Source organism: Panthera pardus, unplaced genomic scaffold (assembly GCF_024362965.1).
Source record: "Panthera pardus isolate Hobbes unplaced genomic scaffold, ASM2436296v1 HiC_scaffold_2, whole genome shotgun sequence".
Classification (NCBI taxonomy): Eukaryota; Metazoa; Chordata; class Mammalia; order Carnivora; family Felidae; genus Panthera; species Panthera pardus.
The window spans coordinates 149,204,450-149,217,576 of record NW_026526765.1 but is presented as its reverse complement, the minus strand read 5'-3'; the positions used below and the strand labels follow the sequence as shown (position 1 = coordinate 149,217,576).

At 37.9% G+C, this 13,127-nt stretch overlaps 1 protein-coding gene across 1 annotated transcript; it reads left to right on the top strand.

Moving 5' to 3' along the window:
• The first annotated feature begins 3,841 nt into the window (after positions 1-3,841).
• Positions 3,842-4,814, top strand: LOC109279021 (vomeronasal type-1 receptor 4). The gene has a single exon (XM_019469731.2). It carries the CDS (start codon positions 3,912-3,914, stop codon positions 4,812-4,814), a length of 903 nt encoding a protein of 300 aa, XP_019325276.2. The 5' UTR covers positions 3,842-3,911.
• The last annotated feature ends 8,313 nt before the right edge of the window (positions 4,815-13,127 follow it).

Sequence of the window (13,127 nt, the reverse complement as noted above, 5' to 3'; positions counted from 1 at the left end):
TGTCTACAGATTTAGGAATTTATATATTTTAGGATATTTCATATAAATGAATTTATGCAATACATGAGTTTTTGATTCTAGCTTCTTTTGCTTTGTTCAGATTGGTCTTGCAAATGCGGTCATGTACGTAGTAGGCTGGAGGATGGCTAGTGTTTCATATGGGTCTTGATGTTGCTTGGAGTGGAATACCTTCACATATAATTCTGGATTTGGCTTAAGATTTCCTCCATGAGGTTGCTTATTTTCATTTTCTTTTTTTAAATTTTTTAAATGTTTATTTTTGAGAGAAAGTAGCGGGGAGGGGCAGAGAGAGAGGGAGACACAGAATTTGAAGCAGGCTCCAGGCTCTGAGCTATCATCAGAGATTCCAATGCAGGGCTTGAACCCATCAATCATGAGATCATGACCTGAGCTGAAGTTGGATGCTTAACTGACTGTACCACCCAGGCGCCCCTGCTCATTTTCTAATAACCTAATAAGCTAGGATGCTTCATACGTTCACAGGAGAGCAAGCCCCACATGAAGGCACTTATCAAGATTCTGTTTGTGTTATGTTTGCTCCACAATGAATGGCAAAGCAAGTCAAAGGCTAAACCATATTCAAGGGATGGAGAAAAACACATTACAATGTCTACATAGGGAAAAATTCATAGGTATTTTTGCAGTCTACCACATTCTGGGACCAAGAGCAAATGAGATGTGAGAAACTGGAGACAAATTGAGATAATTACATGCAGGAATATTGCTCAAATGAAGGGTAGAAATGACTCAAGAAATGTGCAAGATATACACTACATCTGCATGTTGATAGGGAAATTTTGATAATGGGTGTAAGAGAAAAGAATAATGAAAGATTGGAGTCTTAAACAGAAAAGAGAACCTCAGATTTATTGCACAAATGGATGGATTAGCTATGATAAAGAGCCTTGGCAATTCATTCACAGCACCAGGGTAGAATGACAAATATACACAGAAAGAAATTAATGTAGTGGCAAGTTTTTTGGGAAATAATCTTTTGCTTATTTTAATTTTCTAAATTAAATATGCAGTGTATCAATAAATGAATAAAAATGCATATGTACATTTATGTACAAATATTTATAAAAATGGATCTTATTCACAATGGAATATTATTCAGTCAGTAAAAAGGAAATCCTGCCATTTAAGACAACATGAATAGAGTGGCGCCTGGGTGGCTCAGTCAGTTGAGCATCCCACTTTGGCTCAGGTCATGATTTCATAGTTCGTGAGTTCAAGCCCCGCGTCGGGCTCTGTGCTGACAGCTCAGAGCCTGGAACCTGCTTTAGATTCTGTGTCTCCCTCTCTCTGCCCCTTCTCCGCTCATGCTCTGTCTCTATCTCTCAAAAATGAATAAATGTTAAAAAAATTTTAAGACAACATGAATAGAACCTAATGTAAGTCAGATAAGGAAAGACAAATATTGTGTGATCTCACTTTTTTATATATGTGGTATATAAAAAAAAGATCCATTGATACAAAGAACAGATTGGTGGCTGCTATAAAAGGGGTTGAAGGGTAGGTAAAATGGGTGAAGGGAGACAAAAGGTATGAACTTCCTGTTATAAAAGAATAAGTCCTGTGGATGCAGTGTACAGCAAGGGGGTGATGATAGTTAGTAATAATATATTGTATATCTGAGGTTGCTAAGAGAGTAGATAATAAAATTTCTCATCACAAGAAAAAAGTAGTAACTATATGTGATGATGAATGTTAACTAGAGTTGCTGTAGTGATCAATTTGCAATACGATTTACGTTTGAACAACATAGTGATTAGGGCACTGAACCCCCATGCAGTTGAAAATATGCATATAAATTTTGACACCCCTAAATTTGACTGTTAGTCACCAACTGTTGGTCAGAAGCTTTACTGATAACACAATCAATTAACACATATGTTGTATCATACATGCATTATATACAGTATTCTTATGATAAAGCAAGTTAGAGAAGAAAAATGTTATTAAGAAAATGATTAGTAATACATTTGCAAAACTAGAAATACATTCACAGTATTGTACTTTTAAAAATCCACATATAAGTGCACTCAGGGACTTCAAATCTGTTTTTGAAGAGTCAACTGTATATAAAAATATCAAGTCACATGTTGTACATCTGAAACTAACATAAACTTTCATGTCCATTATATCTCAATTAAAAATGTGCAATTTGTCATCAATTGAATGTGAGATTGGGAGAGGATAGGTTGGCAGTTTAAAAATAAAGAAGTTATGAAGTAGTCATCAAGATGAGTGACAAAGTGAATACCCAAGGAATACTCTAGAAAATTTAGTGTGATTCCTGCTGAAAATAAAAGTTCACTGGATCTTAGTAGTGAAGGATTTGACATTAGTGTAGTTAACATATTTTGTGTTTTACTCCAGCCTTGATTATCTGAGCATGATGCCATGAATGAGACAGAATATTAGATTTAACAGGAGTTGATTTTTTTCCATGGTGAGTTCTAAGAAGTAGGAAAAATAAATCAGTGGAATCAGCTATTTTTTCAAGAAGTGATGATGACCTTGGATTGTGGAAGTTCAGGTAAGAAGGAGAGGCTCTGGGAGGGTTGTGGAGAGTAAAGAGATCAATGTTTCTCAGACACTGATGATGTCAAAGTAATACTGGAGTTAGAGATTAGATAAAGTAAGCTGCAAATAGTTGGTAGTAGGAGAATGAGAAATACAATGAGTCTACAATATTTGTAATGACAACTCTAGTATTTGAACAGGAGAAAAAGTGGATGTGGTTGGGGCAGTAAAAGTGTTGGAAGAGAGATCACAAATGTGAGAGGCTAGGAATATTGCACTGATCATCTGTATGGGAAATCTCCAAGAACATGACAGAATTTGAGTTGGGAAGAGTCACAATGAGTCACTAGCTACTGAGGGGAGTGACTTGGGTCAGTAGATTACTTCCACAAAGAATGATGACAAATGTTTCAAAACTGGAGTAATGGAGAATTATCTGAATATGCGTGGTATCAAAGAGAACATTCTCACTTACAGGACTAGTGATATAGGAGACAGAGGAGAGAACGATCGCACTACTTGAGAGAGATGCTGGAGAAGCAGTGACTTCCAGGTAGAACAAAGGAAGTGAATTTTCAGTACAGAGATGGCAGATGCAATGAACTGACCCATGAGCTGATCTGATATTCATTATGTGCATTGGAAAGGTCTTGGACTTGGGGAAGCATGTTGAAAGGGCCAGAAAAAAGGAATTTACAGAGCCTGATGGTCATGAGAAACTCTAGGGATGGAGTTCTTCTGGTGAATAATTACACCAGAAGTGTAACAATATGGTAATAACAATATGGTGATAATAATATGTGTTAAATATGGTAGAAATGTAATAATAAACATTAAAATACATTAGTAATTTTCTGTTGTTTATGACAGAAGATTGAAAAGCATTAAAATTATAAAATGCAATTCAGAATACATACCCAGAACTTAAATAAAATCTCCATAAATCTGAAATATTGTTTTTCATGAATAAAAAATTATCCTTCAGGATAGTCAGTTTATTTCTCAGAATTTGAGTAATGTTTTTATAAATAAGGCATGTTTTGTCTCAAACCTAATACTCCCCTGAAGTGACATCAATAATCCTTGACATACGCCTCTAGAACTAATTCTTAATTTCCTGAATACTCTTATAGAATATTTGCACAACCTACTGCCAAGATTGATCATATCTCAAGGGCTCTCCATAGAGTCCTGTTATTTCTATCAAGCTTACAGATCATTTTCTGCCTCTTTTTAGGCTGTTGAGGAGTCTATCCAGAGTAGAAGAGGCCATGAATATAATAGTTTCAAGTGATACTATTTTGGGAATATTTTTTCTCTTTCAATTTGGGATTGGTTTTATTGGAAACACATTATTACTCATGTTAAACATCAACACTTTATTTCAGCCCCCCTACAAAAAGCCTATAGATTTGATATGCACCCATTTAACTTTAGCTAATATCATGACAATTCTTTCCAGTGTGACTCCAGAAATAATAAATGCTTTTGGGGTAAGAAATTTTCTGGATGACATTGGTTGTAAGGCAGTGCTGTACATCTACAGAGTCACACGGGGTGTCTCCCTCTGCACCACGTCTTTCCTGAGTATTTTTCAGGCCATAATTATCACTCCTAGCAACTCTAGGTGGGCATGGCTCAAACCCAAAGTCTCCATGTACCTTTTTCCTGCCTTCTTTTCTTTCTGGATCATCAACATGCTGATCTACGTCCGTGTCATCATAACTGCTGTGGGCCCCTACAACATCAGTGAAGTTGGACAAGTGTATTCACTGACATATTGTAGCGGGAGAGAACCTGATAAACTTCAGGAGGCTGCTTTTCTAGGGGGCATGGTCTTACGAGATATTCTGTGTATTTGCCTCATGATCTGGACCAGTATGTATATGGTAAACTTTCTCTTCATACATCGCAAGACAGTCCAGCATGTCCATAGGACCAGCCTCTGCCCAAGACCATCTCCCGAAACCAGGGCCACCCACACAATCCTGGCACTGGTGAGCTGCTTTGTTTTCTTTTACTGGACCAACACTTGCCTTACCATTTACATAATTTACAGACATAATGTACAAAGGTTGGAGAACATTACTATTTTTCTCTCCTCTTGTTATCCAGCAATCTGCCCTTTTGTGCTGATCAAAAATAATAATAGACGATCATTTCTGAACTGTAACTTTGCAAAAATGAGAAAGTCCTCACCACAGTCTATGTCCCTTAGAGGTTTGAATGCCCTCACAAACTTCTTTGACATAAGAGCCATGTGATTACATTTTCCCACATTAAGATTTTAGTAAGGTAGAATTCTGCAAGGGTATAAATAATTTTTACTTTGGCCATTTCTTCAAACCATCCAGCTTAATGAACATATGGAGATAAATGACCACACTCATAAAATAAAACATATTGCACCTGAATGGGGCACTATTTTACCTTTTCTAAAATGATTGTAAAAAAAATTATTCTTCTCATTATTTGGATGCTTCCAGTTTGAGACATCTTCCCTAATATGACATAGGTATTAGATGAGTTATAACAACTACCCTTGCTGGTATATGCTAGACAGCCCTCATTAGACAAAATTATGTTATATCTACATTGTTGTGTACTTTAGAAGCCAACAATACTTGAGGCTACTATATGCTGTTGATTATATCTGGTTAAATCATGGATAATGATGTAACTAAATATAACCATACTTTCCCTACTCCACTGAATAACCAGGTGTCCTCAAAGCCAAATGTATTATTCTCAAATGCTTGGTGAAACACACTTGGCTTTCTATTTGTACATCTTTGTATCTGTTAGCACCATTATAAGTATTCCTTAAATGTACATTTTTTTTTGAAGACATACATTCTATATTGTAGCAGATTTTTTTTGAAGCTTTGCACTTTTATGAAGAAATATTTAGCACTTCTGAGACATAACACTATGATATATTAGAAAACCTGAAAAAATCTGCTAGAAAACAGCTAAAATCTCAGGATAATATTTAAACTTTTTTTTCATTAAGAACTGTGTTTAAACAAATGTAAGGAGGGGTGCTTGGGTGGCTCAGTTGGTTGAGTGTCTAACCTCAGATCAGGTCATGATCTCACAGTTTGTGAGTTCAAGTCCCTCATCAGGCTCTGTGCTGACAGCTCAGAGCCTGGAGCCTGCTTTGAATTCTGTGTCTCCATCTCTCTGCCCCTCCCCTGCTCATGCTCTGTCTCTCTCTGTCTCTTTCTGTCTCTCAAAAATAAATAAATGTTAAAAAAGTAAAAAAAATGTAAGGAAACTTCTGATTAGGAAAACAAGAATAAAATGAATGCTGAAAATGCAGCTGCTCTCAGCACATGTATTAATCTTACAGCACAGACCTCTGCACTTCATAACTTCTTGGGAAAGATAAACTGAAAATTAAAGCCACAGATTAGAGATTGATGAGGTAACACAGTTCACTCACATTCTTTTTACAATAGAAAGAACTGATGCACTAAAAGATTGAAACTAAAAAGGAAACATTTATATTAGACTAATAATTTACTAAAAACTTGAAGTATCTATAGCTTTGTTTGGGGAAGATGGTGAAATAAGAAGACCTTCAGTTCACCTCATCCTGTGGATACAACTAGATAACATTAAATCAGTGTGAATAACCCAGAAAATGACCTAAAGACTGGCAGAACAAACCCCACAACTAAACGTAGAGAAGAGGCCACATTGAAGGGGATAGGAAGAGCAGAGATGTGGTGGGGAGCTAAATGAGCCATGGCCATGCCTTCGAGGGAAGGAACCACAGGTGGGGAGAGGGGTGAGAAACAGACTATCACACCAGGAAGCCTGTACCCCAGGAAGAAGAATCTCTTGAAAACTAGCTGGGCCAAATTTTCAGAGTCCTTACAACCAGCAGGATTAAAGCCCGAAACTTTAAAAAATCACCAGGCTCAGCTCTGGGAGAGCTGAGAGGGCAATAGGAAACTAGGTCCACCTTTAAAGAGATAGCACAATAAGGGGTACTAAGGAATCTACTCCTGAAATCATTGTTGCACTATATGCTAACTAATTTGGATGTAAATTTTAAAAAATAAAAAATAAAACAAGTTAAAATTAAAAAATGATAATAAATAAAAAGATTAAAAAAAAGAAAGAAAGAGATAGCACAATACAAGCCCATGCTGATACAGCACATAAACAGCAATTTGAACAAAACCTGGGGCATTCAGAAGGGACAGATATTTACTAATCACAGAGCATGTCCAAGAGGGCCAGAAATCACTGAGAGACAACTCCAGGAACAAAAGAGCTGCCAGGTGCCATTTCGCCCTCTGCCCCCAAGCATAAACATGGAGGTAAGTGTGGCACTGGTTTGTTGCTGTCACTCACTACTTAACATATTACACTGTGCCCAGTGCCTACTGCTGGGCATGCCTCAGTTCTGCTGCTGTGGGCCCCTCCCCCAGAAGACCAGTGCAAACATTGTAAACACGATCTCCTTACTGTGTAGTTTAGGGGAAGTGCTCCTCATTAAAACTGCACACCCCATGCATGCATGCTTTGAAGAGTGGCCTTGGCCAACCCTGTTCTCAGCAACATAGGGACATGCCCTGTGGCTAAGAATGAGCACCGCATTGTTAAAACTGTGCACCCCACCCTCTATATTCAGGAACAGGAGATGAAACTGACTTTCTTAATACATAAAAATAGACAGAGAGTTAGATAAAATGAGGAGACAGAGGAATATAACCCACATTAAAGAAAAGGACAAAATCATAGCAAGAGAGCTAAATGAAATGGATATAAGTAATATGTATGATAAAGAATTTGAATGATCAAAATGATACTCACTGGTCTTGAGAAAAGAGTAGAGGACATCAATGAAACCCTTAACAAACAGATTTTAAAAAAATTATCAGAGATGAAGAACACAATAAGTGATATTAAAAATACATTAGATGGAATAAATAGTAGACCAGAGGAAGCAGAAGAAAAGATCAGTGACCTAGAGGACAGAGTAAGTGAAAGTAATCAAGGTGAGCAAGTGATAGAAAAAAAATAGGCCAACAGACACATGAAAAGATGCTCAATGTCACTCCTCATCAGAGTAATGCAAATCAAAACCACATCAGATACCACTTCACACCAGTCAGAGTGGCTAAAATGAACAAATCAGGAAACTACAGATGCTGGTGAGGATGTGGAGAAATGGGAACCCTCCTGCACTGTTGATGGGAATGCAAACTGGTGCAGCTGCTCTGGAAAACAGTGTGGAGTTTCCTCAAAAAATTAAAACTAGAGCTACCCTATGACCCAGCAATAGCACTGCTAGGAATTTACCCAAGGGCTACAGGAGTGCTGATGCATAGGGGCACATGTACCCCAATGTTTATAGCAGCACTTTCAACAATAGCCAAATTATGAAAAGAGCCTAAATGTCCATCAACTGATGAATGGGTAAAGAAGTTGTGGTTTATATATACAATGGAATACTACTTGGCAATGAGAAAGAATGAAATCTGGCCATTTGCAGCAACGTGGATGGAACTGGAGGGTATTACGCTAAGTGAAATATGTCAGGCAGAGAAAGACAGATACCATATGTTTTCACTCATATGTGGATCCTGAAAAATTTAACAGAAGACCATGGCGGAGGGAAGGGGGAAAAAAAGTTACAGAGAAGGAGGGAGGCAAACCATAAGAGACTCTTAAATACTGAAAACAAACTGAGGGTTGATGGGGGATGGGGAAGAGGGGAAAGTGGGTGATGGGCATTGAGGAGGGCACCTGTTGGGATGAGTACTGGGTGTTGTATGGAAACCAATTTGACGATAAATTATTTTCAATATTAAATAAATAAATAAAAATAAATTCAAAAGACAAAAAGAAAAAAATGTGCAAGATAAGAATAGATTTAGAGAATTCAGTGACACCATCAACCATAATAACATTCACATTATAGGGATCTTGGAAGGAGCAGATAGAGAAGATGGGGCAGAAAATTTATCTGAAGAAATAATAACTGAAAAATTCGTGAATTGGGGTGCCTGGGTGGCTCAGTCGGTTAAGCATTCAACTTCAGCTCAGGTCATTGTCTCGCAGTCTGTGAGTTCCAGCCCCATGTTGAACTCTGTGCTGAGAGCTCAGAGCCTGGAGCCCGCTTCAGATTCTGTGTCTCCCCCTCTCTACACCCTACCCCTGCTTGCACTCTGTCTCTCTTTCAAAGTAGAATTAAGACATAATTTTTTTTTTTAATTCCTGAATCCAGGGAAGGAGGTTCAGATCCAGGAGCTACAGAGATTTCCTCAACAAAATCAACCCAAAGGAGGTACACATCAAGATACATAGTAATCAAAATTCAAAAAATCAGTAGTAAAAAGAATTTTAAAAGCAGCAAGAGGGCGACACCTGGGTGGCTCAGTAAGTTAAGCTACCTCTTAGTTTTGGTTCAGGTCATGATCTCATGGTTTGTGAGTTCAAGCCTCATGTCAGGCTCTGCACTGACTGCAAGGAGCCTGCCTGGGATACTCTCTCTCCCTTTCTCCCTCACTCTCCCTTCCCCTCCCTTTCTCAAAATAAATGAATAATCTTAAAAAAGAAGAGGCAAGTGGAAAGAAAACAGTTACATGCAAAGGAGACCCCAAAAGGCTCTCTGCACTTTTTTCATCAGAGACTTTGCAGGTCAGAACAGAGTGGCATGATATATCCAAAGTGCTGAACAAAAAAATCTGCAATCAAGAATACCCTGTTCAGCAAGGGTATCTTTCAGAATAGAAGAAATAGTGTTACCTAGACAAACAAAAGTTAAAGGAGTTCATGATGGCCAAAGCAGCCCAAAAAGAAATGTTAAAGAGGACTCTTTCAGTGGAAAGAAAAGACCATAAGTAAGAGTAAGAAAAGTAGAAAGCATAAAAGCAGTAAAAATAAGTACAGCATATTTATAAACATCAGTCAAGGGACTCACAAAATAAAAAAGATATAACATATGACACCATATGCCTAAAATGGGGAGGGGGCAAGTAAAAATGTTTTCAAACTTAAGAGACCATCAACTTTTGATAGATAGGCATAAGATGTTATTCAAAAACATAATGTTAACCTCAAATCAAAAACCAGTAATAGATATGCAAAGAATAAAGAGAAAGAAATCCAAGTATATCACTAAAGAAAGCAAACTTATGATGAGAGAAGAGAGCAAGGGAAGGAAGAAACAAGTAACAAAATGGCAATAAATATATACATGTCAATAACTGCTTTTGATATAAATGGACTAAATGCTCCTATCAAAAGACATAGAGTGACGAAATAGATTTTTTTAAAAACACCCACCTTTATGCTGCCTATAAGAGACTCATTTCACCTAAAGACACCTAAAGATTGAAAATGAGGGGATGGAGAAACATTTATCATGGAAATGTAAGTCAAAAGAAAACCAGGGTAGCCATACTTATAACAGACCAATTTTATTTTAAAACAATACTGTAATAAGCGACAACTAAAGACACTATATAATCATTAAGGGGACAATGCAACACTAAAGCATAACCTATATTAGGTATATATATCTAGGAGCACCCAGAAACATAAAAACTTGAACATATTGGTGGTTAGAGATTTGGGTTTATGCAAAATAAAATCCGGGAACCAGGCAATGGGGAGGAAGGTTGTTTACAGAGGACATGAGGCAGCACCTCTGTTTATCTTTGCTAGCCTAAGGGATGAGACAGATAGGGAGAATAAACTCAGGGTTGACAAGCCTCCTTTTCTTTTGTTAACCATCTCTGCTCTGGGCTGCTTTGCTTGCAGTGCAGCAGTCCATAGTCCAATTCACCAATTTACCTAACCTGGCCCTATTCTCCTATGAAAGCATATTTTCTGCTATAGTACTAAATTAGGGGTGCTTCCACCCTGAATATCTAATCTTGTTTATTTCATATATCTATGTACTGGATAGATGGTACTTTGCACCATTTCTATTTTAGGCCTTTGCCTCTCTATTTTGGGGGCTCTGCACCCCTCTCTATTTTGGGGTGCCTTTGCACCTCGCTAATCCTGGAACCTTTGCACCTCCCTATTCTAGGGATGTCTTTGCACCCCCTATTCTTGGGGTGCCAATCTGACTTACCCAAACTCGGGTGTGAGCATTTTATGACTTTGTATTTCTTTATGCTTGTTAACCCATTGGTGTAAGCCCGGGGGATTCCTAAGCTTATCCCCTACAATAGAAGTGTTAATAACAAATACAAAGGAAATAATTGATAGCAATACAATAACAGTAGGGGGTGACAACACCCACTTACATCAATGGACGGATAATTTCAACAGAAAATCAACACTGACACAGTGGCTTTAAACGATAAAATATTAGTATCCAAAATATAAAAAGAACTGATACAATTCAACACCCCCAAAACAAATAATCCAATTAAAAATGGGCAGAAGAGGGGTGCCTGGGTGGCTCAGTTGGTTAAGAGTCCGACTCTTGGTTTCAGCTCATTAAGGAGTGCACTTGTGATGAGCACTGGTGATGTCCAGAGGTGTTGAAACACTATATTTTATACCTGGAATTAGTATCCACCTAATATATGAAGTATTGAAACACTATACTGTACACCTGTATGTTAACTATACTGAGATATGATAATAATGATAATAAAATGATAATAACAATGATAATAATTATAAAGACATCTTGATGGTCTTTGGCCCATACTTAATCAGAATGATACTTAATTTACAACAGATGGGGGTGCTTACTATTCTACTTCAAGAAGAACTTGGGCTGAGAGACCTTTGTCCATTATACCCTTGTAGTTACTGAATATAAAAACTGTTTAATTCAATTTCTCTTATTTCATTAAGATATAACTAGGACAGAACTTTGAATTTTCAAAAAGGTCATGTCAGTAAAAGTTTATTCCATCTCAAATTTCCCTTAAAATATTTTATTTTATTCTTTCAATTTTTATATTTAACTGTGGTTGGATTAAAGTGTTTTTAGGATTGCAGATTATTAATTCCATAGAAAGTAACAGTTTCTTCTGCCTGCAGGAACGCTGATCTTGCTCAAACTTTTCCCCCCCACAAAATATCATGTAAGATGCCCAAGATCACTCCCACTCACATAGAAAGCCTATTCACTGCCATTGCTCCACCTCCCTGGGCTTCAAGTGTGCAGATCTCCCTGCTTCCCTCCCCTGAAATTCCATTTCTTTCCCTCGCTCTGTGATGATGCTGATAGAGAGTCTCCCCATCCTCCTCTCCTATTCTGAACACTAACTGGTTTCAGGGAGAGGTTGTCTTCTGGAGGCATGTGGACAGTGCATTTAAGATACTTTGATGAGTGATTTTGATGTACCTGGTGTTGCCATAGGCTCTGGGACATAAATATGAAAAGAAAATCATTATAAATCTGAGGCTGCCTTCTCAGATGTGTGAAGAAGATTGAGTTACTATTTTTTCATTACTGAATTTAATTTCCATTCTGAGTTCATATTCCATAAGGAAATTCCAAGTAATCTTAGCATACTCAGGATTTTTCTTTTCCTAACCCTCATGACTAGGCCTAAATTTTCAGAGACTTTGTAATATCTTGATGTTGGCCAGGCTGATCTCCAGGTGTTATTACCTGTCCATGCCTGCACCTGCCAAGATGTGTATTGTTGTGTCAGATTCTGGCCACAGACCACACAGGACACAGCCATCATCTCTCATTTCATAATGAAAGTCCCTCTATCAGCTACTATTGTGCTTTCCTGGAAGGCACATTGGCAATTTGGCTGTCATCCCAAGACATTCTGGAAACAAGAAACAAGACCAACCTAGTCTTTCTTCTGTGTTGCATGGTATCTTCCTTTCATGCTGTGGCACACTCCCAAATTCCCAAAACTTTGCAGGGGATATTATTTTCCCTTTCAAACCGGACTTGGAGTGAAATTGTAGAGTGGAGCACCAGCCTTTCCTCAGGGAGTCACCCACGTCTATGCTACTCAAACATTAGTCAGATGCTCAAATGCTCAAAATTGCCCACTTGGTTAGTGTCACAAACTACCATGTCACAAAGAGTTGTTCTGATGCTGGGGTACAAGCTAGAGCTCCATGGCCCAGTCTGGGTTACCATGAAAGACTTTCATGGAGGAAATGAGGTCTAAGTGAGGCTTGAATGATGAGTTGGAATGATCTGGGCAAATTGGAAGAAGGAAAAGCCTTCCAGGTCAAAAGAAGATCATGAACAAAGACAAAAGAATGAAGCAGTTAGGTACATCTGTCTTTGGATCCTCAAGTAGATCTGTTGCTGGAACAAATAATGCAAGCTCAGTAGTGGTAGCAAATGAGGGGAGAGGTCCATTAAGTGATTCTTGAAAAATCCATTGAGCTAAAGGGACTGTGCCATCTAGGGGGCACTACGTAGGGGACTGAAGCTTGTAAAATGACCACAGAATTTATAATCTAAAGGATGACAACATGAAAAGAGAAGACTAGCACCATCCCAGCCCAGGTCACAATTGGCAAAAATTATGTATGTCCATCAATTTTTCTCAGGATAATGGCAAAAGTAAGCCTTTTAATGGCTTACTAAACCAGACATGACCTGGCCTGCT